This window comes from Balaenoptera ricei, chromosome 1, assembly GCF_028023285.1.
Source record: "Balaenoptera ricei isolate mBalRic1 chromosome 1, mBalRic1.hap2, whole genome shotgun sequence".
In the NCBI taxonomy this organism is placed as follows: Eukaryota; Metazoa; Chordata; class Mammalia; order Artiodactyla; family Balaenopteridae; genus Balaenoptera; species Balaenoptera ricei.
In genome coordinates, this window is record NC_082639.1 from 144,958,510 (window position 1) to 144,984,779 (window position 26,270).

At 41.8% G+C, this 26,270-nt stretch overlaps 1 protein-coding gene across 1 annotated transcript in view; it reads left to right on the forward strand.

The window, feature by feature from the left end:
* Window positions 1-26,270, forward strand: part of LOC132370883 (regulator of G-protein signaling protein-like) — an 85,495-nt gene that overhangs the window by 7,032 nt on the left and 52,193 nt on the right. The window contains 7 exon segments of the mRNA XM_059931848.1: window positions 3,548-3,630; window positions 7,482-7,556; window positions 8,842-8,971; window positions 11,579-11,740; window positions 12,819-13,786; window positions 23,378-23,440; window positions 23,889-24,111. Of these exon segments, the coding sequence (XP_059787831.1) occupies window positions 3,548-3,630; window positions 7,482-7,556; window positions 8,842-8,971; window positions 11,579-11,740; window positions 12,819-13,786; window positions 23,378-23,440; window positions 23,889-24,111 (1,704 nt within the window).

The following is a 26,270-nucleotide window of genomic DNA, read 5'->3' on the forward strand; positions in this document are numbered from 1 at the left end:
ATTATAAGACACTGATGAAAGAAATTAAAGATGATACAGATAGATGGAGAGATATACCATGTTCTTGGATTGGAAGAATCAACATTGTGAAAATGACTACCCAAAGCAATCTACAGATTCAATGCAATCCCTGTCAAACTACCACTGGCATTTTTCACAGAACTAGAACAAAAAATTTCACAATTTGTATGGAAACACAAAAGACCCCGAATAGCCAAAGCAATCTTGAGAAGAAAAACGGAGCTGGAGGAATCAGGCTCCCTGACTTCAGACTATACTACAAAGCTACAATAATCAAGACAGTATGGTACTGGCACAAAAACAGAACTATATATCAATGGAACAGGATAGAAAGCCCAGAGATAAACCCATGCACATATGGTTAACTTATCTTTGATAAAGGAGGCAAGAGTATACAGTGGAGAAAAGACAGCCTGTTCAATAAGTGGTGCTGGGGAAACTGGATAGCTACATGTAAAAGAATGAAATTGGAACACTCCCTAACACCGTATACAAAAATAAACTCAAAATGGATTAAAGACCTAAATGTAAGGCCAGACACTATCAAAGTCTTAGAGGAAAACATAGGCAGAACACTCTATGACATAAATCACAGCAAGATCCTTTTTGACCCACCTCCTAGAGAAATGGAAATAAAAACAAAAATAAACAAATGGGACCTAATGAAACTTAAAATCTTTTGCACAGCAAAGGAAACCATAAAGAAGATGAAAAGACAACCTTCAGAATGGGAGAAAATATTTGCAAATGAAGCAACTGACAAAGGATTAATCTCCAAAATTTACAAGCAGCTCATGCAGCTCAATATCAAAAAAACAAACAAACCAATCCAAAAATGGGCAGAAGACCTAAATAGACATTTCTCCAAAGAAGATATAAAGATTGCCAACAAGCACATGAAAGAATGCTCAACATCATTAATCATTAGAGAAATGCAAATCAAAACTACAATGAGATATCATCTCACACCAGTCAGAATGGCCATCATCAAAAAATCTAGACACAATAAATGCTGGAGAGGCTGTGGAGAAAACAGAACCCTCTTGCACTGTTGGTGGGAATGTAAATTGATAGAGCCACTATGGAGAACAGTATGGAGGTTCCTTAAAAACTAAAAATAGAACTGCCTTATGACCCAGCAATCCCACTACTGGGCATATACCCAGAGAAAAGCATAATTCAAAAAGACACATGCACCCCAATGTTCATTGCAGCACTATTTACAAAAGCCAGGTCATGAAAGCAACCTAAATGCCCATCGACAGACGAATGGATAAAGAAGTTGTGGTACATATATACAATGGAATATTACTCAACCATAAAAAGGAACAAAACTGGGTCATTTGCTGAGATGTGGTTGGATCTAGAGACTGTCATACAGAGTGAAGTCAGTCAGAAAGAGAAAAACAAATACCGTATGCTAACACATATATATGGAATCTAAAAAAAGAAAAGAAAAAAATATGGTCATGAAGAACCTAGGGGCAAGACAGGAATAAAGATGCAGACCTACTAGAGAATGGACTTGAGGATACGGGGAGGGGGAAGGGTAAGCTGGGACGAAGTGAGAGAGTGGCATGGACATATATACACTACCAAATGTAAAATAAATAGCTAGTGGGAAGCAGCTGCATAGCACAGGGAGATTAGTTCGGTGCTTTGTGACGACCTAGAGGGGTGGGATAGGGAGGGTGGGAGGGAGGGAGATGCAAGAGGGAAGAGATATGGGGACATATGTACATGTATAACTGATTCACTTTGTTATAAAGCAGAAACTGACACACCATTGTAAAGCAATTATACTCCAATAAAGATGTTTAAAAAAAGAATCAGGGAATTCTCATAAAAAGATGAGCAGAGGGCTGAGGAGGAAGACAGAAAAGAACACATAAATATTTACAACACTAGGTACCGAAAAAAAAGACATCTATGGAGCAGAGGGCTGGAACTGGCATCAGTTCTGTTATAGTAGTGTTCGATTGTCTGGGTTTCTATTTCTATTTCTATTATAAGAAGACAATAACCACCAAAGTGTCATTAGGAAAAGTAATGCAAGGGATTGTTTAGTTTTCCTATGTTATTATAACTTCACCCTAGAGGAGTGGCACATACTCTTCTCACCAGACATTTAGCTGGACTGAGAGATAGGACTAGTGTATAATATTTAGGTTTCTTATTTTATAAGTACTTTGGGTTTTTTAAAATAAATTTATTTATTTATTTATTTATTTTGGGGTGTGTTGGGTCTTTGTTGCTGCGCGGGCTTTCCCTAGTTGTGGCAAGCAGGGGCTACTCTTTGTTGCGGTGAGTGGGCTTCTCAATACAATGGCCTGTCTTGTTGCAGAGCACGGGCTCTAGGCGCACAGGCTTCATTAGTTGTGGCATGCAGCCTCAGTAGTTGTGGCTCACAGGCTCTAGAGCACAGGCTCAGCAGTTGTGGTGCACAGGCTTAGTTGTTCCACGGTATGTGGCATCTTCCCGGACCAGGACTCAAACCCATGTCCCCTGCATTGACAGGCAGATTCTTAACCACTGTGCCACCAGGGAAGCCCTATAAGTCTTTCATTATACACTTTAGGTATGATGGGAAAATGCTGGGCCATTGATAGAACAATTAAATTACTATTCAAGAGTTGACATTATACACTAAAAAGCAGAGACAGTGAATTAGAGTAAACTTAGAGAGACCAGCTAGTCTACCTGTGGTCTCTATGCTTGGCTTTGAGACAGTCAACACTTATTTCCTTAGATTAACTTGGGCAGCACAATGATCAAGCTTGAGAGAAATAATAAATATGTTGCATTTCCAATATATTCAAAAAACCTCTTTTGGGGCTTTAATGTAGGGCCCAAACCTACAAGATGAAATTTGACTTGGTTTCTGAAAAGTGACTGCATAAATTAAAGATGGTGGAGTTAATAGTGTAACGTGAGAAAAGCTAACCCCATTTCCGGCCATGCTAATATAACACAGAGCATAGGCAATTGTTGTCTTATCTCCTCCCTGGGAAGGATGTGGAATGCTTGAGTTGTGGGTGCCCCTACAGCCAAGAAGAGAACCAGACGGAAAGGAGGCCATTTGATGAATTATTGAAGAAATGCTTAGTGACTAGCCAGAAGGGGTGGAGGTAGGCAGAAGGTTGTAATGACTTTATAAATATGGGATCTTTGTCCATTAAAAGAGGACTTAGATGAATTCAGTCAAGCTTCAGAGGGCAGAGTTTCAACAAACGGAAAGAAGGTAAAGGAAGGCAGTTCATGGTAGGAAAGATCTTACGAAACTATTTTCTCTCTTCATAAATGGAATGGGCAGTCCTGTGAGGCGGGGAGCTCCCCACAGCTGGGAGTGTTTAAGCAGAGCGATGTTGCAGACGAGGGTCCTGGAGAGGGGAGAAATTGAGTTAGATGACCCTAAAAGCCACCGTCATGCTGAGATTTACCCTTGTGAAATGACCTATTCCATTGCTTAATTTTCCCATCCTAAATGCAATCCTGCTTATGAGAGTTTTTTTTTCTCCCCATATAGAGATAATTGGTTCTACAAATCTTATAATTCTGCTAGAGGATGAAGTCTTTGCTGATTTTTTCAACACATTTCTTTCTCTCCCGGTAAGCATTCTCAGACTAAAATCCAAATGTTTCATCAACAGCTGAATAGTGACTCTTACTGAGCTGAGTGCCTTTTTTTTTAATTTTTATTTTATTTATTTTTTATACAGCAGGTTCTTATTAGTTATCCATTTTATACATATTAGTGTATACATATCAATCCCAATCTCCCAATTCATCCCACCACCTCCACCACCCCCCTATCGCTTTTCCCCCTTGGCGTCCATATGTTTGTTCTCTACATCTGTGTCTCTATTTCTGCCCTGCAAACAGGTTCCTCTGTACCATTTTTCTAGATTGCACATATATGCGTTAATATACGATATTTGTTTTTCTCTTTTTGACTTACTTTACTCTCTATGACAGTCTCTAGATCCATCCACGTCTCTACAAATGACCAAATTTCGTTCCTTTTTATGGCTGAGTAATATTCCATTGTATATATGTACCACTTCTTCTTTATGCATTTGTCTGTCGATGGGCATTTAGGTTGCTTCCATGACCTGACTATTGTAAATAGTGCTGCAATGAACATTGGGGTGCATGTGTCTTTTTGAATTATGCTTTTCTCTGGGTATATGCCCAGTAGTGGGATTGCTGGGTCATATGGTAATTCCATTTTTAGTTTTTTAAGGAACCTCCATACTGTTCCTCATAATGGCTGTATCAGTTTACATTCCCACCAACAGTGCAAGAGGGTTCCCTATTTTCCACACCCTCTCCAACATTTTTTAAAAAATAAACTTCTTACTGAATCAAAACTATTTCAATTTGAGCAAATAAATATGAAGTAGAAAATCCTCTAAAATCTCCAGGAGTTCCCATTACTGATATAATGGAATCCTAAATGCCTAGTCTCCTTGATCGCCTTTGCCTGTCCACAATTATCTCTCATCACATCCTTTGCTGGTACCCAGCGCTGCAGTGATGGCCGCTCTACGCTTACGAAGCACACCTGGCATTCTCCCACCTCTACGCTTCTCCTTGGCTGTGTTCTTAGTTTCCATAGTTTCACCCACCAAACTCTTAACCATTTTTCAGATCTCTAGTTAAATCCTGCTCTGCTTAAGGAGTTCCTAGGCCCTCCCAATAGGAACTTATTTCTCCCTGCCTCTGTGCCCCTTGGCACTTTGCAACTCTCTTGTGTTACATGTGTGTATCTCCCCCACTGGACTGTGAAGTTGTGAATTCCTGCAGGACAAGGACCATGGATTATTCACTCTGCTCTACTCCCCTCACCCGGTGTTTTGCAGATAGCAATTGCTGAGTTGTTAACTGGAACCAAATCTATATATGTTCTCAATCTATGCAACTAAAACAAACCTCAAACATCAAAATATTCTTAAACCCAAACTTACACTAATCCTGCTTCTTTGTTGGTTTAAATATTTGGTTACATCTGAATGCTGGTGCCTTATAAATATTTGCTCATCTCAGTGCACACTTTTCCATGGATGCTACCTGTTAAAACGTGAAATTTCACAAAACTAGGAAAAAACACTATTATTCCACAAACACCTATTGGGTGGCCACTTTGTGCTAGACACTGGGCTTAGTCCTGGGGACACAGATGTTAATGATACCATCTGTGTCTTCAAGGAATTCCAGTCTAATGTGAGAGACCAATATTTAAGGTGAGTGCACAAAGGGTTGTGGATGACATGATTGAAGTCTCTAAGAGGTAGTGGGGTACACTGGAGGAAGAGGCCACTCCTACCTGGAAGTGTCAGAAAGGTGCCAGTGAAGAGGTCACACAAACCAAGCCTGGAAAGAAGACTAGTTATTTGACAATTGGCTGGGGACGAAGATGGGGAGGGAAGGTGGATAAAGAAGCGAGAGGAAAAGACTGGGGGGTTGAGTATCAAGAGAAGCAGAGGCCTTAGGGACAGAACAGAGTAAGTAAAGGCACCATTGAATACATTCCTATGGAACCTTGGGGGAAACTCTAAGTAACTCAATAAGGCTGATGAAAAAGTTGTAAGCGGCAGACATAGCAGGAGATGAGGCTGCAGAGCCAGGCCTCCGAGAGCAGGGAGGCCGAGCTTAGGAGTTTGGACATCATTCTGCGGGTGATAGAAAATCATCAGAGGTTTAGGTAAAGGAGTGACATGATCAGACTTTCATGTAGGAAAATTATTTCTGCAGAAGTCTGGCCATGGATAGGGCTGTCAGGGGGCCACAGTGGAGGCAGGGAAATTACTCAGGAGATTGTTTCAAGAGTCTAGGTAAGAGGTGATGAGAGTCTAAAGGCAAAATGATGAAGAGGACGGATAAATAGGAGAGATTTTTCACAAAGTGAAATGCAGGACCTATCACTTTGAATGTCAGACAGAGGTGGTAACAAGAAGAGAGGGATCAGGGTAGCAGGCTTGGGTGCCTGGGTGGATGGCGGTGCCAGCGACATGGTAAAAAAGGGAAGGAGGAAAAGGCCTTGAAGAGCAGGTGGTTGGGGGTGATCCTCACTCATACTCCAGCATCTGCCACTATCTTAACGAAAGCTTTCAGAAGTAACCTTAAGGCATTTTAGCTAATCAGCTTGTCAACTTAATTATGCAGTCCACAATAATGTCATAGAAATGGCGAATGTAATGTGGGAAGTAGAATCCTGAGAATGTCCTGGCCATTTAGGTAGCTGTGGTCTATTTAGGAAGACAGTGGTATTTCATGTTGAATGCTGCTGTCAATTTACAAATTTCTACCATTTAATTTCCATAATCACCCTGTAAGGTCAACATCACTCCTTCCTTACAGATGGGTCTCAGAAGTTAAATGACTTGCCTAAGATCACTTGACAAATCTGGGGCAGTCCTAGAGTTGACCAGGTCCTGTGGCTCCAGGCCCAGCGTGTTTTCCACATCAGCCTCCTGCCCTGAATGGCACAAATGTCACATGGTGAAAATGCTCCCACACACTACTCCCACAAAATCTCATGATTTCACAGTTCCACCGCACATCACATAAAGGTAACTTCACATGCCAGGCAGGGCGTGTCTTGTCCAACACTGAGTACAGAGCAGGGAGGGGTCACTAAGGATTGAGTCTCCTTCATAGACCGATATTTGTGAAGTGCAGGCAACACCATCACCTTCCATCAATACAGCCAAGGACAAAGGGAAGAGAAGGAGGAGGCTGCAGACTGACAAAAGTTTGGGGCTGCCAGTCTCGGGGAGATGGTCAGAATGACGTGATGTGCTGAGAGTTCACTTTAGCCCCTCTGGTTTATCACAAATACTTTAGGGGCACTTTGAGACATTTTGATGCCTACGGTGTGACGGCTAAGCATAGCTACCTGTAAACATAGAAGCCCTTTCACATTAATCTCAAAGCTGCCTATGTCACAGACCCTTCTCCCTGACAAAAGAGGACAGGAGCCTAGAATTTTCTATCAATTTTGGACACTCTTAATGCCCCCCTAAGTAATTTGTACCTTTAATCCTCACATCCTCTGTTCTCTCTACTTTCTCCAGTTAAAGAATTTAGGCAAATCCAAAGGTATTTCTCTTTATGAAAGGCTTTAAGTCTTTGCTCTTTCTAAGTCCTGTAGAAATGAATAATGCAATATACAAAATAAATACCTTTTAATGTCATGAGCTTTGGCCTTTGCACATCGGCAAGATAACTCCCAGGTCGGGACAGGATGGAGCCAAAAGATAAATGAATCTTGCAATTTAATCTTTCTTGGTTGTTCTGCACAAAGCAAGTTGATTCAGTAGAATAAAGTTAAGAATTAATGTCCCTTGAAATAGGAAAGCAATGGAACCTCTCTTCGCCTGTGGCTGCAGATGAACTGTGACATTTTCATGAAGAGAAACTCTAGACCCCTTTGGCTGTTTCTTACCTTTCTTTTGCAGGTCTTTGGTCAGACACCATTTTACACTCTTGAAAATTCACAGTGGAGCTTGTGGCCAGAAATACCCCATGACTTGGTGAGTATGATTCTTGAATGGTGTATGGTTTGGGATGGGGGAAGAGGTAGCTGAATTTGATGTGTGGATTGGAAGACGGGGAGGGACAGGAGCTCCTGAGGGTGACTATGGAAGAAACTATAAAGAAGGTAAGTAGGACAAACAGCATCAAGCCAGGTAGACATTTCTCCTTTTTTGCATTTTTACCACTTGGGCAAGCAACTGCTGGTGAGTTCTTTCCTCTATATTTTAGTCCATGGTTAGCAAAAGGGATTAACTTCTCGTGTCCACTGTGGTCCTTTGGTAGTAGATGCTTGGAGCACTGTGTTGAGAAGAACTCTGAGCCACACCGAAGCCAGAAAGAGTCTGAGAATTGATTGGCGATGCTTGCCATGGGTGTGGGATAGGCAGTGCATCCCATGGGCCACATGGTAATTATTTGCATTGTAAGGTGTAGCTCAAATCAAGATGACACTCAACAGTTCCTAGTTACTACTTGACCATGAGGCATATCTTTCTCCCAATTTTTTTTCTCTTTATATGTTTTTTCCTTGTCCTTGTCCACTGTCTTTCTCTTCTCTTTTTCCCCCCTTCCTGTTCTCCTTTTCCACTCTGTAGACCTTGGACTCATCAATGGCTTCCTCATGCCCTACCTGTGACATGTGGCATCAGAAAGATCACTCAGCCATGCTCACAACAAGGTTTTATTTTTCTCTGGGATCTGGAGAGCTGAGAAAGACACTCCACTCGATTCTTATATTAGTTTTCTTAGGAGAACCCCAAGACTTAAAATTTTATTTTCTTTTCCTTTCTCTGGTAGTTACATCCTTCAGGGATCCGTCCCGTATTCTAAATGATGTTATGCGTGAGTGTTTGTGTGTTTTTGTACACGTTGTGTAGGTGATATGGGTTGGGCGCTTGTGAGAAATTGTAAGTGTGCTTACAAAGAAGCAAGCTGAGTAGAGTTATGACTTGACACAACAGACCAAAATCTCTCCTGCTTCTCTTCTCTCAAGCAAAACTTAGATTTTTTTTTTTTTTACTTTGATCTTTTCTTAAACGACCTCACCCAGGAATGAGAGAGATTTTTCTGATGAAAAAACAAGCCTTTCCTTTCCTACCAATCAGCCCTTTGTGAGCCTCAACCCCAGTCTCCGCCTCCCTTAGAGACTATTTTTAATCAACACACTTCTCCTCTGGGCCAAATACTACAAACATGAGGTTATTTATTGCCCCTTGCTAAGCTGCATTTCTTAACAATTCAGCTCCATTTCTCTTTTCTGTTCCTTATTTGTTTGGACTCTAGGTTGCAAAGTACAAAGGATTATTGACCTGGTTGGAAAAATACCGGTTACCTTTCTTCTGTAAAACCGACTTATGTTTCCATTACATTCTCTGTCAGGAGTTCCTCACTTTCGTTAAGTCCCCAGAAGGAGGTAAGCACGCGGGTGTGTGTGGGGAGAAACCTGGGCAGCTAGGTTGCACACATCCTGTGCCTGTCAGCCCTACAGTAAGATACAAATACAGGCTGCCTTCACAGCCGTAGATGTACGGTTGGCTCAGGCTGTGTTGTGGCGAAATCATAGGCTGAAAAATCAGAACCAAGAGCAACAAGCAGGAGTCTGATGGGCTGGGCTGTTTGTCTCACTGCAGCCAGAAATGAGTTAATGATGGCCAAATTGCCTACAATATGTTCAGAATCAAAGGTAGCACCACCTTCATTGTTGTCACCTGGCCTAAGCCACCATCATTTCTCACCTGGCTATTGAAATCATCTCTGAATCAGTCTCCTCACTGCTGCTCTTGTTCGCCTGCTCCCAGCAGCCAGGGTGAGCTCTTTAAAACTTCCGTTAGATCATGTCACTCCTCTGCTCGCTGACCATCCCCACCACCACCACCAATGGCTCCCATCTCAGTGTGACATCCAGCGCCCCTAAAATGCCTTCCCAGGTCCTGGAGATCTGGCTCCATTACCTTTCCGACCTCATCTCCTGCTTCTCTCTTGCTCACTCCATTCCAGCCAGATTGGCCTCCCTGCAGTTCCTCAGACATAGGGACACATTCCCATTTCGAGGCTCTGCACTGGCTGTTCACTCTGCCTGGAACGCTCCTCCTCCATGTATTCACATGCACCTCCCTTCACCTCAAGTCTCTGGGCAGCTCTCACCTCCTCATTGAAGGCTACCCTGATGGCCCACAGCTCACTCATCCAACCCCTGCCCTAGCTCTCCCTACATCCTCTTTTCCTTTTTCATTTTTTCCTCTAATGCTTATAACTTTCATTCTCACTAGAGATTGTATTTACTATACTTATTGTATATTGTCTGTCTCCTCTGCTAGAGTACAAGCTCCTTGAGGGCAGGGATTTTTGTTCTCTTTGTGGATGTATCCTGAACACCTAGAATGGTACTTGGCACTTAGTAGGCATATAATAAATATTTGTTGAAAGAATGAATGAATAAGATTTCCATCTAGGGTTGATTTGACAACTTGATTCTCAGCTCAACTAGCCAAAGGAAAAAGGAACCCAGGGAACGTTAAGATTCGGGAGATCCCACCGAGTAAAATGTTGTAACAAATCGCCCATTATACTCACCTCCCTCCTTCAATATATTGATATGTATTGGGAACATTGCTGTCAGGGGGGGACCATAGAAGGCAAGGGGACTTCGTTGGAGGGTAACTTTGATCTGTGGATTGTACACATACTTCTATGTCCATCCCATGTCACGTGATGAATGTCACTAGAGGGTCTGGTGTCTAGCTTCAAAAGCACCACATAATCAGGACCCAACTCATCTCACCAGTCACCATTTTTCCTCACTCACACTGAGCTAATGGGGGTCTGGTCATGTGCAAGGCTGAGAGAGGGACCGGGGGAAGAGCTCATTCTCAGTTTCTCACCATGGACTTTTCCTGACAGCCAAGATGATGAGATGGAAAAAGGCAGACCAGTGGCTACTCCAGAAATGCCTTGGCGGGGTCAGAGGGATGTGGCGCTTCTGTACCTACCTCAAGGGCAGTGCAGGTGGGTTCTTGGAGTTGTTCCTGGGGCCTTTGCAAGTTTTTAACAGCTTCCAGGATCCTCTGGAGCACTGCTAACAGTTCTGTATGTCTGTGGTGAATATAAAAAATATATTATAATGCAGTTTGGGTAAAAGTCTCTGAAAACTGGGGTCCATCGTGCAGGTTAGGGCAAAAGCAATCAGAGTCCCTTTCATTCATTCATTCATTTAACAATGTTTACTGAGAACCACTGTATGGCAGCCACTGTGCTTGCAGGTGGGGATAGAAAGGTGAACAAGAGCCATAAAGTCCCTGCTTCCCAAAGCTGCCATGACAGTGGGGAGACAGAGAAGGAACAAGTCCATAAGTAAATCCCTGTAGCAAAAGGTTGGGGTATCCTGCTTTCTGTTCTATTGGGTCCAGTAGTTGGTGAGTCTAGGAGGCTGGCAGTGAGCACTGGCTGACATTCCAGTTCAGCATCATTAAATTTCAGGGGGGAACAAATCCTAGTTTAAAGGTGAAATTCTGGATCTCCAGGGATCAGGCAGGGAAGAACTAGATCGACTGTCTTACAGTTTGTCACTCAGACTTCAGCCTGGCAAAGTTGTGAAACAGGGAATGTAGTCTTTGGCACCTTTTGGCTCCAGTGTCCTTCTGCAGGCTGCTCTGGGCCATGATCTAGGAAATGTTCTTTTACCCCTGATCTTTATTTTTTGGACAAAACCTAAATGTCTAATGATTTATTCCCAGAGTCTCGTGGTTTTCCCTAAACTGACAGTTTTTCTAACAACCAAAAAAAACTCATGAAAGACTCCTATCCGTTAAGTCCCTTTTTTCCGTGCCTCCCATCAGTTCCTGCATTAGGACGTTTCTGGAGATGATGCCTTAAGCCAAAGGAGTGGCTGAAGGTATGTTGGAGGCACTAGAGCAAGCTGGTGGGTGGGGGTCGGGGGATCAGAGGTCACATGCAGATGCAGCCACTGAGGGGCAAGATTGGGGTGCAGCTCGGTGCCTATCCTATCCTGTCCGACCCGTAGGTGAAGAGCTGGTGGATTTCTGGATTCTTGCTGAGAAGATTCTGAGCATAAATGAGATGGACCTGGAAGTGAGAGACCACTACCTGTCCCTCCTCTTCATGCTGAAGGCCACCCATCTGCAGGAAAGCTCGCGGGTGGTGACTCTCTGCAATATGAACATCGGTAAGAATTATAAAGCATATCTGAAGTGAAATCCGTGGGAGATATAAGAAAAAATGAATCCAGTGTCTGATAGTCCTCAGTCTCTTGCCTTGCAGACTGCTACCCTCTCCATCAGGGATATCAGTGGGAACCCCAACCCTAAACAGGGAAGGGCTTGAGAGAGACCAGTTGTCTGAAGCTGGTATGTGCCTGTTCCTGAGATAGTACTTGTCAGTGAAGGATGGCTGGCAAGAATGAAGGGGAATTGGGACAGGGTAATTGAACAGCTCCTGCACTTCTAAGCCTGCATGGCATGTTTTGTTTTGTTTTGTTTTTTGTTGTTTTTTTTTGTTTTATTTTTCAATTGGGATTCTTGAGAACAAACTACAGTCCACAGGCCAAATGCAGTACATGTGGCCTATGAGCTAAGAGTGTTTTTGTATTTTTAAAGGCTTAAAGAAGAAGACTGTGCAACAGAGACTATATATGGCTCACAAAGCCTAAAATATTTACTATCTGGCTCTTTACAGAAAAACATTTGCCAACCCCTTCTCTAGAACATCAGATTCATTCCAATGTATTCATTTATTAAGTGAGAAGGCGTTCCTAACCCAAATACAAACGTGTTCCAGAAGATTCACTGTTTGGGCTTAGTCACACTCCTCTTTATTCAAATAGATAATTGAGAACTGATGACATTAAAACCAGGGCTAGTTGGGATTTTTTCAATTTGTCCAGTCCAAACTCTTTCCTTCAGTCAGATCTAACTTTGAGAAATCTCATTCAGAGGTGCATGTTTCCTGTTCTTGAACATGTTTTCGTGTACCTCTTGCTTTTCTTTACAATAACTTTCAGTAGTCTAAAAAGTAACTTGAGGAATCCCACAAAATGGTTATTTCTCTGGGGAAGAAGGAAGGTAATCAGAGTAAGGGGTCACTGTGTGCTGAACAAACCCTAAAAATGTGTTCACTATATATCTGACCTGTCTACACCCCAGGATTGCGTGAGGAATGAATGAAAGGCTATACACAAAAACGTTTGGAAAAATTCAAAAACTTCACCATCCCACATCATTTTCATCCTGTATCTTTCTTTCCAGAGGCCCTTCTGAACCTTTCTATCTGGCATCCCAACCAGTCAACGACCAGGAGGGAGATCCTGAGCCACATGCAAAAAGTGGCTCTGTTCAAACTCCAGAGCTATTGGCTCCCTAACTTTTACACCCACGCTAAGACGATCATGGCCAAGGAGGAATCCTGCCAGGCTCTAATGCAAGAATACGAGACTCGCCTGTACAGTATCTGCTATACCCACGTAGGAGGGCTCCCTCTGAGTATGAGCGTCAAGAAGGGCCACCACCCCCAGAAGCGGTACTCGAGCAGGAGGGCCAAGAGGAAGATGTGGCACTTGATAGACCATGGCTCTTGGTCTCTGGAAATGAATACCAATCCAGATACCAACACTTTGCTCCCCCAGCAGCTGTTTCCTCAAGGCAAGTTGGTTATACAAATGCCTTCCCTTAAAGAGACCTCTTCAAAGGAGAGAATCATTGGTTCCCAGGAAAAGGATATTCTCTGTGCCAAGAAGTCCAACGTGAAGAACAAAGCCAAGAGCCACCTCCACATGGAGGGCCTTATTGAGACATCATTCTCTGCCCACCTGAGGACTGTCACCCCCATCATCAATTACTCCCCCCACATGACAATCAAGAAGGCCGTGAAGCAAAACCTCTCCTTGGGGTACACCCACTGGGCCTTGTGTGCTGATGCCTGTGCAGGGAGTCCCTTCCGGGACCACCTGAAGAAGCAAAATTTGAAAGTGGAGGTCCAACTCCTGGACCTCTGGCAGGACCTGCACCATTTCCTCAGTGTCCTGATGAGTAACAGGAAGACTGGGAAAGCCATCTTTCGGCACATGCTGGGCAACCGGATCTGTGAGCTCTACCTGAATGAACAGATTTATCTACGCCTACCACTAAAATCCCAAACCATCAAAGGCCTGAAGGAGCTGCTGCCGTCTGGGGATGTGAACCCCTGGATTCCCAGAGCCCAGAAGGAGATCTGCAAGGTAGGCCATACCTCACAGAAATGGGTTGGTATCTGGAAGATTAGGTCTTCTGACTGACCAAAAATCCTATCTGGTCCTCTATCCTGGCTAACTTAATGATATAAGTACCCACACAACCCTTTACATATTGAAGAGCTGGTTGGTTGATCTCTTAGGAACAAGTTATATAAATTCCCAAGAAGCAGCCAAAACTCCAAAGTAGGATGAAGGCGGAGGAGTAGTCTTCATTTCCCCCTTATACAGAGTCTCCCAAAACTGTGAACCTCGAACTGTTCTATTGAGGGAAGTTTTAAGAACTCTTTTCTAAACCTCATGTACTGAAATACAGGGTCTCCCTTTCCTAGACTAGCCATCACGGAAATGGCCAAGTGGGAGGGTTTATTCTTATCCCCAAACATTAGATAAAAGCACGGGACTATCCTGGTGACTCACAGGAAGTAATAGTTTGATGATTGTAAGTCAAGATCTTGGCAGATAACAAATGGTGGAGCCAAATTGGGTAACAGATGAGAGCTTAATAAAAAGGCACTACTTACAAAGGAGGGTAGGGAAACCACAGTGGATACCCCGTGCAATACCCCAGGGCCAGTAAGGGTGGGCCACCTTCACCACTCTTAGGTCTGAAGAGTGGAAGAGTGGGAGCAGTTACCAGAACCAGGAGATAAAGAGCTGTGGAGAGTGGAGCACTTGGCAGGAGCTGTGATTGTCAGTAGAGGGACGTCTGGAAGGATCGGGGGGAATAGGTAGTCCAAGCTCACTCTCCACCTTTTGTTTCCCTTTTCCTACCAGCTCCGGATATATCCAATGAGAGGTCAAGGGAGTGTGTTGATGTGTCCATACAGGTTAATTTCCCCAGGCACAAGCAGGGTGAAGAAGGGTAGAGAGTGGATCTGGAGGGCAATGGCTATAAACAAAAAGCTATTTGGCACATTATAACATATTTACCTGATAAGCACACTCATTACCTCCTTTGGGCTTCTTAGCACCTCCAAGCAACAGACAGGGTAGTATTATTGCCACTATTGTACAACTGAGGAAAATGAGACTTAGAGAGGGTGTGTGGATTAGCCCAAAGGCACGCAGCAGGCTAGCGGAGGAATCAGGGTCAGAATCCAGGAGTCCTTGGCTCTACGTCCAGCACAATTTCTAATGCACTTCAATTATCCAGGGTTGCACATCTGGGATGTGTAGGGATGAGATCAGTCCAGTGGGTCCACAGCCAAAGCTGTTTGCACAGTTCTTGAGTAGTAGAAGCTCCATAGCCGTCCTCCCTCCCCTCCCTTCCCCACCCTTTGTAGAGGCATTTGGGGCTAAAGGCTTAGCTAGGCTGTGCTTTCTGGAACAGCAAATCCACACAGCAAAGCTCTCTCTCTAGGCCTTTGGTCTTCAGCAAAGATATTGAAGGTATTTGTGTTATCGATAATGCTGGACTATCACAGTTTCTAAGATTAAAGATCTTGATATCATCTATGACTCTCCTCTTTGTCTCACACTCACGTCTAGTCTACCAGTGAATCCAGTTGGTTCAACCTTAAAAATGTATCCAGAGTCTGGTATTCCTCCCCTCACCCGTTACAACCACTCTCATCCAAGCCCTGTCCAAACTCGCCTGGATCACTACAGTGGCCTCCTACCTGATGCCTCTGGGTCTGCTTTTGGCCCTCAGCAGGTTCATTTCCAGTGTGGCCACAGTGATTCTGCCAGAACATAAACTGTGTAATTTAACTGAAAGTAAGTAAAAGAAAGTCAGTGAGGACCTTGAAAAGTGATGGCTGTCTCCAGTAAAAGCCAAAGCCCTTGCTAAAACCAACAAGGTCTACACTATCTGTCCTCTGCCTCTCCTCTCTGGCTTCATCTTCCTCTGCCTCTGTGCTCATCACATTGGCCAAGCCAGACACACCCCTAGCTCGGTTGTGCTGCTCCTGCTGTATGTAACGTGCAGATGCCTGCACGGCTGAGTCCCCCACTCCCTCAGGTCTTTACTCAAGTCATCTCAGTGAGGCCTTCCCTGCCCACTTTATATAAAACTTCAACCCTATCTCCATTTTACTTTTCTCCTTAGCACTTATCACGATCTGGATCCATGCATCCATCCTTCCTTACATACATACATAGATACACACACTTTGTGTGCATGCATGTATAATACACGTAGAATCCTTACAATGCACATGTATGCATTTGTGTATACAATGTACACCTATCACATACACATATAATATACTTGTACTATATTTCAAATAAATACACTATATATATGTTATGTATGTTATATATATTGTGTTATATATATGTATATATAAATACATATATATTTAACTTAATTTGCTTATTTTCCTTCTCCTTATGAGGGCAGAAGTTTTTGTCTGATTCGTCATTACTGTCTCCACAGCATCTAGAAAACTACTGGCAATGCAGTGTTTAGTTCTCGATAGGGCTAATAGAGAGTCAAATGTCAACAAACATTTGTTGAATCAATTAGTCCTAGTTGGAGATGACCCTTCTTTGGGCTTTGTCACAATCTTTTCTGGTCTGAGACACCTGTCTCGGCGAGAACTCTGATTTTCATCCATCTGTTCAACCATCCTCCAATTATACAATCAGCTTTTGTTGAATGCTGATAGCATGCCAGCTAATGTCTATATCCTGACTTCTGACTCACTGATGTGGAAACAGAGTCCACGTGGAATAGAGGAAAAAGGTTTTAAGTCCTGGCTCTGTCACCATTTGGCTAAGTGGTCTTGAACAAACTTGAAGTCAAAATTCTTTAGTTTCTGTATGTCTCTTTGTCCTCAGATGTAAAATGAGAATTGGGACAAAATCATATTTTGTTATTATATTTTTGAATTCAATAAGTTAATACTTATGTTGAGGATACTATACTGTAAAAGGTAAATAACTAGAGAGAAAAGGGTGTGAACCTGGAAGACAGAACATCAGCCTTAAAGTCTGCTCTTGGTTCTGTCCAAAGAGGGGAAGATTGAGAGATGGTGCTGAATATGTCTGGGGTATGCAGTTTCATAGACACTGGCAGGAGACCAGGTAGGATGACAAGAAATTAAACTAAAATTTCCTTAATTAAATAAAATCTAATGGAAAATAGATTCATAGTTACCAGGGGCTGGGAGGAAGGAAAATGGGGAGTTGTTGCCTAATTAGTACAGAGTTTCCATTTGGAGTGATAAAAAGTTTTGGAAATAGACCGTGGTGATGGTTGCATAATGATTCATGTAATTAATGCCACTGAATTGTACACTTAAAAATGGTTAAAATGGCAAATTCATGCTATATATATTTTACAACAATAAAAAAGTTTCTTTTTGAAAGAGGGAAAGTAAGATTAAAGATACGAAGGACACTGAGTTTTAGTGAGGAGAGCAGACAGCAGTGAATTTGAATTCTAGTTTCTCCACTTTCACATCGTTTGATCTTAGGTAGAAGGCTGCTGGGCCCCTTTGATCCTTGTCTCCTCATCAGTACAATGGGGATTATAATGGCTCCCTCAAAGAAAGACACTGTGTGTATGGTGTTTGGCAAGTAGTAGTACACAAATGTTCATCCTCTTATAACCCTTAATCAGAACCATCGAACCTTAGAATAGGACGACGACCTCGAGTTTCCCTCAGCCTCCCCTCTGTTTTTACAGATGATAGAGCAGGGTCTAAGGTCCCACTGCTGTTTCCTGACAAGTGTGGAGCCAGCGTCCAGATTCCCTCAGTCTACTGCAGATTCAGCAAACTTCAGTCCGGGAGCCAAATCCAGCTTACCTCCTGTATTTGCATAGCCAGTGAGCTAACAGTGGTTTTACATTTTTTAAATGGTAGAAAAATATCAAAAGAAGAATGCAACATGCCACATGGGTATTATATGAAATTCAAATTTCAGTGTCCATAAATAAAGTTTTATTGCAACACAGCTTTGCCCATTTGTTTACATGTTGTCATGTGCTATAACTACACAGTTGAATCATTGCAACAGAGACCGTTTGGACTGTGGCCCACACAGACTAAAATATTTACTATCCAGCTCTTTACACACTGTTCTGAGGAGAGGCCAAGAAGGTTTACCAAGTGATGGACAAACTCAATTCTGAAGGAAACTCTAATACATTCTAACAAAAAAGAGTTATAGAAAAATAAAAAATAAAAATAGGTCAAATTTTAAAAAGCAATCATGGGGTTTTTAGATATTGTTTTATTTATTATTTATTCCTATCATTTTGCTTCATGTCTGATTATTTCTTCTAATGGAAAATGCTCTATTAAGCATTGTTTTTTATGAAATCAACTTGATCATTTATTCATTAGTTGTTAGATAGAATCATAAATATTTTATTTCCTTCCTTCAACTGACTTCAGGTTCTGTTTGTTCTTCTTTTTCTAGTTTCTTTATGTACAAAATTATATTGTTTATTTGAGATTTTTCTTGTTTCTTGAGGTAGGCCTATATTACTATAAACTACCCTCTTAGTACCACTTTTGCTACATCCTATAGATTTTGGTATGTCATACTTTCATTTTCACTTGTCTTCAGGTTTTTTAAATTTCTCCTTTGATTTCTTCATTGACTCAATAGTTGTTCAGTAGCATGCTGTTTAGTCTGCACACATTTGTGATTTTTCCAGCTTTCTTCTTGTAGTTGATTTCTAATTTTATACCGTTGTGTTGGAAAAGATGCTTGCTATGATTTCAATCTTCTTAAATTTATAGACTTGTTTTGTGTTTCAACATATGGTCTATGATTGAGAATGTTCCACATGCCCTTGAGAAGAATGTGTATTCTGCTCATTTGAATGGAATATTCTGTACAAATCTATCAAATCCATCTGTTCAATGTTTCATTTAAGGCCATTGTTTCCTGGTTGACTTTCTGTCTGGGTGACTTATCTACTGATGTAAGTGGGGTATTAAAGTCCCCTACTGTTACTGTGTTGCTGTCAATTTCTCCCTTTGTGTCTGGTAATGATTGCTTTATATATTTTAGTGCTCTTATTTTAGGTGCATATATAATCATTGTTATGTCCTCTTGGTGAATTGTCCCCTTTATCATTATACAGTGTCCATCTTTTTCTCTTGTTACCCGTTTTGGCTTGAAGTCTATTTTGTCTGATATGAGTATAACTACATCTGCTTTCTTTTGGCTGCCATTTGCTTGGAGTATCATCTTCCATCCCTTCACTTTGAGCCTGTGTTTGTCTTTAGAGCTAAGATGAGTCTCCTGGAAGCAGCATATAGTTGGGGCTTGTTTTTTAATCTGTTCAACCACTCTGGGTCTTTTGATTAGTGAATTCAATCCATTTACATTTAGGGTGATTATTGATAATTAAAGACTTAGTACTGCCTTTTATCTTTTTTTTTCTTATTGCTCTGTATCTCCATTGTTTCTTTTTCTGTGTTTTTCTGTCTGCTCTTTTAGTTTGGTGGTTTTCTATGATGTTTTCCTCAGTTTTCTCTCTCTTTTTTTTTTTTTTTTTGTTTCATGTCTCTGCTCTAAAATAATGTTTTGTGGTCACCATGAGGTTTGTATAAAACGTCTCATAGATGATATAGTCTTTTTTCTGCTGATAGCATCCTATCTTGCTTATAAGGGTTCTGTCCTTTTCCTCTTCCCTTTTTATGTTTTTGTTGTCTCAAATGATCCCTTTTTATGTTGAGTTTATTACCAAACTGAAGTAGCTATAGTTATTTTTACTGATTTTTCCCTTTGACCTTTATGCTATAATTGTGTTTAACAACATATTATGATATAGAGTTGCAATTTTCTGATTCTGTCTATTTATCACCTCACACAAAGTTTTTTGTACTTTTGCCTTTTCGTTTCAGGTAGAAGAGCTCCTTTCAACATTTCTTGTAAGGCAGTTCTCGTGGTGATGAAATCAGTTTTTGTTTGTCTGGGAAATCCCTTATTTTCCTTCATATCTGAAGGATAACTCTGCTGTATAGAGTATTTTTGGCTGGCAGTTTTTAAGCTTTCAATATTTTGAATATGTCATTACACTCTCTCCTGGCCTACAGATTTTCTGCTGAGAAATCTGCTGGTCACCTGATGGGGGTTCCTCTGTAGGTTACCATCCATTTTTACCCTGGCTGCCTTTAAAATTCTTTGTCATTGAGGTTGGTTTTTGGTTTTTGGTTTTTTTAACATCTTTATTGGAGTATAAATTGCTTTACAATGATGTGTTAGTTTCTGCTTTATTACAAAGTGAATCAGCTATACATATACATATATCCCCATATCTCTTCCCTCTAGTGTGTCTTGGAGAAAGTCTTTTTGTGTTGAGGTAATCAGGTGTTCTCTTAATTTCATGGACTTGTATACCCAGCTCTTTTCCCAGGTTTGTATTATTTCTTTAAATAAACTCTCTGCTCCCTTCTCCCTCTTTTCTCCTTCTGGGATACCCATTATCCTTATGCTGCCCTTTCTAATGGATCAGATAATTCTTGTAGACTTTCTTCTTCCTCTTCTCCTTCTCCTTCCTCCTCTTCTTTTTCTTCCCCTTCTTCTTCTTTTTCTTCCCCTTCTTCTTCTTCTTCTTTTCCTTCTTCTTCTTCTTCTTCTTCTTCTTCTTCTTCTTCTTCTTCTTCTTCTTCTTCTTCTACTTCTTCTTCTCATCCTCCTTCTCCTTCTCCTTCTCCTTCTTCCTCTTCCTCTTCTCCCCCTCCTCCTCCTCCTCCTCCTCCTTCTTCTTCTTCTTCTTCTTCTTCTTCTTCTTCTTCTTCTTCTTCTTCTTCTTCTTCTTCTTCTGCTTCTGCTCCTGCTTTTCTCCTTTTTCTGCTTCCCCTTCATCTTTTTCTCCTTCTAGATCTTAGTTCTCTTTCCTCTTCTCCCTGTATCATTTCTAGATTTCTGTCTTCGACCTTGCTAGTTCTCTTTTCCATCTGGTTGGCTCTATTTCCAGTGCCTCCTAATGTATTCTTCACCTCATTTACTGAGTTCTTCAGGTCTCGAATTTTTGATTGGTTCTTTTTTAGAGTTTCAACCTCTTTGGTAAAGTATTCCTTCTGTTTATTAATTTTATTCCTGAACTCATTGAACTGCTTTTCTAAGTCTTGTTGCAGCTCACTGAGCTTCTCCATGACAGCTATTTTGAATTCTCTATCAGTTAAATGGCAATATTTCATGACTTTAAGTTTGGTTTCTGGAGAATTGTCGTTTTCTTTTTGTGACACCATGTCATTGTGTTTTTCATCGTGCTTGATGAGTTGTTCCTCTGCCAGTGCATTTGAAGCACCAAGCAACTTTTTTCTTTAGGTAAAACTTTTCAACTTGATTCTAACAATTCAAAAAGTTAGTAATTAGAGGCTTTTCTTTTGTTTTTTAGTAGGTGGTGCTATAGCACAAGTTTTTGTTTTCCTTTATCTGAGCAGCCTCTAGCTGTATTTGAGAATTGGCACTTTTCATCCTCCACCACTTCTGCTAGAGTTGTCACTGGTGCCCTCATGGTTGCTGCTTGTGACTCTGAGGTTGCTAATGCCTTGCTGCTGCCAGTGCCATTGCTGTCATGGGCATCACCCCCTGAGGCACTGGGATGTTGGGCACCTCCACTGTGTCTGGGAGAACCTGGATCATGGGCTTAGCGACTGGGAAGGAGGGGAGAAAATGGGGTAAGAGCTGGGGATGTGGGTGCCTCTGCCAGTCCACCCACACCCCCAGCTCTAAAGATCTGTACATCTTTAGATGTACAGATGTGTGGAACCCTTCAGCATCCTGATGTGTTGGGCAGAGAAATATTTGTTGAATTATGGATGTTTTACTGGTTGTAAATTGAAGGAGAGAGGTAAAGAGAGTGTCTCATAATGCCATGATGCTGCCGTCACCACTCATAAATCTTTGAAAACAGAATAGGCATTAATAGGATAGTCATTTCACAAGTCTATTTTTCATATTTAGTGTAGATACTTAGAGTTTATCCATTAGTCAATAACACTATATTACATTTTATATTGCTATTATTCAATCACTGAGTTGAATTCTTTCAGGAATATACTTCACTTTGGTTACCCCCAGGAGTCTAGGAGATCTGATAAAGTTACTAACTCATACTCTTAAACTCACTTTTAGCAGCATGACTTGGGCAGTTTGTGGAGACAATCTTACAATCCTTTAAAATTATTATTGGCAACTTATTGCCTGCAAAATAATGTCCAGACTACTTACCAAAGCATTCAAGTCCCTCATGTATGGTACCAACCAACCTCCCCTGCCTCATCCCTTGCCACTGCCCCATCCCTGAGCTCTTTGCAGGAATGCTACACCTCAGTCATGCCGGAGTACTCATCATTCTCATACTTACATACATACATACATCCCTTCTCTGTGTCTTTTCTTAAGTTCTTCCCACTGCCTGGAATGCCCTTTACTCCATGTCCACATGGTGAGCTCCTACTTATCCTGCAAGGCATAAATTCTGGCTTAAATCTCCTTGCCTTTATGAATTTTTCCTGGATTTCCTGAACTCAAAACATAGATAATTTTTCCTCCACTATGTTCCCAAAGAACTTTGTTCTCACCTCTATCATAGCATAAGTCATACTGCTGTTCATCATGCTAGAAGGTGAGCTCCTTGAGAATCAGTCTTGTAGCATATTGATCTGTATATTTCCAGTCATGTGCACAGTGCCAGGCACATGGGAGGCACTCAGGAAATATTTGTCAGATAAATAAATGAATAGGGCTTCCCTGGTGGTGCAGTGGTTAAGAATCTGCCTGCCAATGCAGGGGACACGGGTTCGAACCCAGGTTGGGGAATATCCCACATGCCACAGAGAAACAAAGCCTGTGCGCCACAACTACTGAGTCTGTGCTCTAGAGCCCATGAGCCACAACTACTGAAGCCCGTGCACCTAGAGCCCATGCTCCACAACAAGAGAAGCCACTGCAATGAGAAGTCCATGCACCACAGCAAAGAGTAGCCCCCGCTCGCCGCAACTAGAGAAAAGCCCGTGCGCAAAAACAAAGACCCAGTGGAGCCAAAAATAAAATAAATAAAAAATAAATAAATTACAGACAAAAAAGAATCTACCTGCCAATGCAGGGGACAAGGGTTTGAGCCCTGGTCCAGGAAGATTTAAAAAAAAAAAAAAAAAGAATAAAAGTGAGTACAGATAAACAAACTTAGCTAAGCACTGACTTGTAGGGGATTTTTTTGGTTGTTTGTTTGTTTGTTTTAAACTAATGAAATATTCATGTGGGTAAGTTCTTCAAGTGGGAGATATTAAGAGTAGACATACCAAAAGGAGATGCTTGGTTTCCAGGATCATTTTAAAAATCACATGAGATAGTACTTTGCAAAGGAACAAAGAAGTATGTAGATGTCAAATAATTGTCCTTCAGTAAATGATTTGTTATATCCCTTCTTAAGTAAATATTGATTATTGTTCTCTGAGATTCAGAGAGGCTGCGGTGGGAGTTGACATATTCATAGAGGCAAAGGAATACCTCCTGGGTGGTCATGGCTAATGTTTGTTGTTCCATTATATCTCCAAATTAGAGAATCCAGAACCTGCAGCCTACTCTTCTCCCACATGAATACTAACAGGAGAGATACAGCAAGCATCTCCTCATAATGCTTATGTTGTGTTTGGGTTTCAGATGCTTAGCCCTTTGTATGCTGAATTCCTGGATGAAGAGGACTACTGGTTTCTCATTTTTACAGTAAGAGGGACTTTGAGTTGGGGAGGAATCATGAGGTTGAGGAAAGAAAAGGCAGTAACTGCTCTTTTAAAAGTGCTGTTTGTTAAAGTAAATGAAATTTTGATTTTTCCTATGACATCTGGGGATTGACATGGTCCCTGATGTTCTAAAGATAATCCTCTCAAGGAAAAAGATTCAAGTTCATAAGCTGACTTTGAAGAAGTCACATTCATATAGAATTTCTCCCTTATAGAAGATGAGTGTGATTTGAAGAGGGATGGGTGTGTGTGTGTGTGTGCATGTGTGCATGTGTGTGCGTGTGTGTGTGTGTAAAAGAGCAATAGTTCTTAACAAATTGTAAATAATCAGACTCCATGTGCCAGGGAGGCACAGAAGGACTGGTGTAAAAATCTTGCTTCTGGTCTAGTTCCTGTAGCAAATGCTGTCTGCCCCCATCCCCTTCTCTTAGACTCAGAGCAGGCTCACCAGAACCAGGTGGCATCAAAGAGAATCTATAAGCAAAGAAGAGACCATTCTTCTTTATAATAGATTTGAGGAATCTCTGGAGTTAAGCCAGGGTTTGGCTAACATGGAAGAAATGGAATCTATGCAGTGGCAAAAGATAGCTACTGATGACTTGAAACAAGGCGGGTCTCTCCGGCTAGAGAGGACGACTCCAGTGTTTCTGGCAGGTAAGGTCAGTCCCATAATTTTTTTATCTTACACGTAAGCCACTGGGAAATATTAGTATTTAACATTTAGTGAGTATTTACTATGTGTCGGCACTGTGCAATGCAAAGATGACCTCATTTGATCTTCAAAATAATGTATGAAGTAGGTACAGAGTAACTGAGGCACAGAGAGGATAAATTACATTCTCAAGATCACACAGGAAGCGGCAGAGCCAGGATTTGGATCCAGACTGACTGACTGCCGAGGCCCCCACTGGATCTGAAGGGAGCCAGAGCTCTCAAGTTTGGCCAGACTCCTGCCCACCAAGCAAAACCACAGTTACACTGACTACTTCATTTCATGCATCTGAAAAGCACGTTCCACCTCAGCACATCTCCCCCAGAATCAGGTCCAAAACATTTCCTTGAATATATTTTTAACGGCCACCTTCCTCCCAACATAACACACCAGTTACCCAGGCAGTGGAAAGAAGTGGTTAGGAGCACAGGCTCTCCTGTCCCAGAGATCTGGGTTACATCCTAGCTCTACTAGCAGCTGTGAGGACCTGAGCAATGTATCTAACCTCTCTTGAAGCCCCAGTTCTCTCATCTGTAAGATGGGAATAATAGGTTTGTTGTGAAGATGACCCAAGATCATCTATGAAAGTCATTAGCACAACATTTGGCAACAGTAAGAGTAGCCATTATTATTCAGATTGAACAAACAGCTTTAATTATCAATGCTGAGGCAGTCAGAGTACTGCAATATTTCTCAAACTTCAATGCACAATAAATACATTTGACTTCATGATCCAGAGAACATATACCTGTGTATAGATGTGAGCGTATATATAAAAAAAAATTTCACAAAGCAATACCTGCCCTTATTACTTAAGATGATACACTCTCATACTCTCTATTTTATTCCATTTTATATTGTAAAAGCTGGTGATGACTCTATTTTTTGGCATACAATTGAGTCATGACCTTCACTTTGAAAAATATGGATACATATTAGTAAGCAAAAGCTTTGAATATTCATTTCCACCACTTCCTTGCTCTGTGAGCTTACTTGGCAAGTCACTTTATCTCCCTGAGCCTCCTTTCCTCATCTATAGAATGGGGATGATGGCACCATTGAAAGCACTGAAGGTAATCCATTTGCAAAGCAAGCAGGTCCTCAATACGCAGTACTTGTTAGATTACACTAAAAATGTAACCCTCAGCTCTTAAAACTTTGATGTGCACTCTGTATACAAAACAGGATACTTCGGATGCTTGTTCCTCAGAGCACGTTTGGGCATGAGTTATTTAAATCTAGCATGAACAGGCCCTCTGTTTTACCTCAGGATTTCACCTTTTCTCTAAATCCCAAACATTCCAAATCCTCTCCTAGGGATCAAGAGTACAGTGAAAGAATGGATGGCGGGTAAATTTGACCACATACATACTGGGCAAGGGACATTCCCTTGGTAGCCATGGAATGCCAGGGGTGGTCAGGAAGAGTGGGAATCACCTCCATGGAGATGCCCCCTCCCTCCCCCCAGCACACCCCATTACTTTCTCCACCAGTGCTTTTTTGAAATGCAAGTCTAACCCGATAAAAGGCCTCCTGTGCATTTGTCCAAGCTGGGGCCCTGACTCCCAGGTAGGCTGATGCCTCCACTCAGACAATCCCATAAACTCACTGAGCATCAGAGCTAGAATACTCTCATCTTTCATGTGGAGAAACTGAGCCTCAGCGTGGTAAGAAGACTTGCTCAAGGTTTCTCCACAAGGGAGGGATTGAGGCAGGACTAGAAACCTGGATTCTTTACAGCAATAATCCACTGCTCTTACCACCACAGATTCCCCTGGTGAGAGATGGTAATGATGGCAATGACAATGCTGGCATAGGGACAAATGACATTCACAGGGCCACACCCCATATTCCTTCTAGACTCCACCAGTATAACCTCAAAAAGTACTGGACTGCCCTGGAGAGTTCCAGGGGAGCTGTGTGTGATTAGACTTACTCTAAACCCCAGAACTCACAACACAAATGAGTGTTTTGACCTTGGTAGGCAAGGCGCTGCTATTCTGCCATTGCCCAATACCTCATTAAAACTTCTCTTGCTGCCTCAGTCTTACTGCCCCATCTCATTTTGGATACAAAAAGGCTTTCCCTCTCAATTCACCAG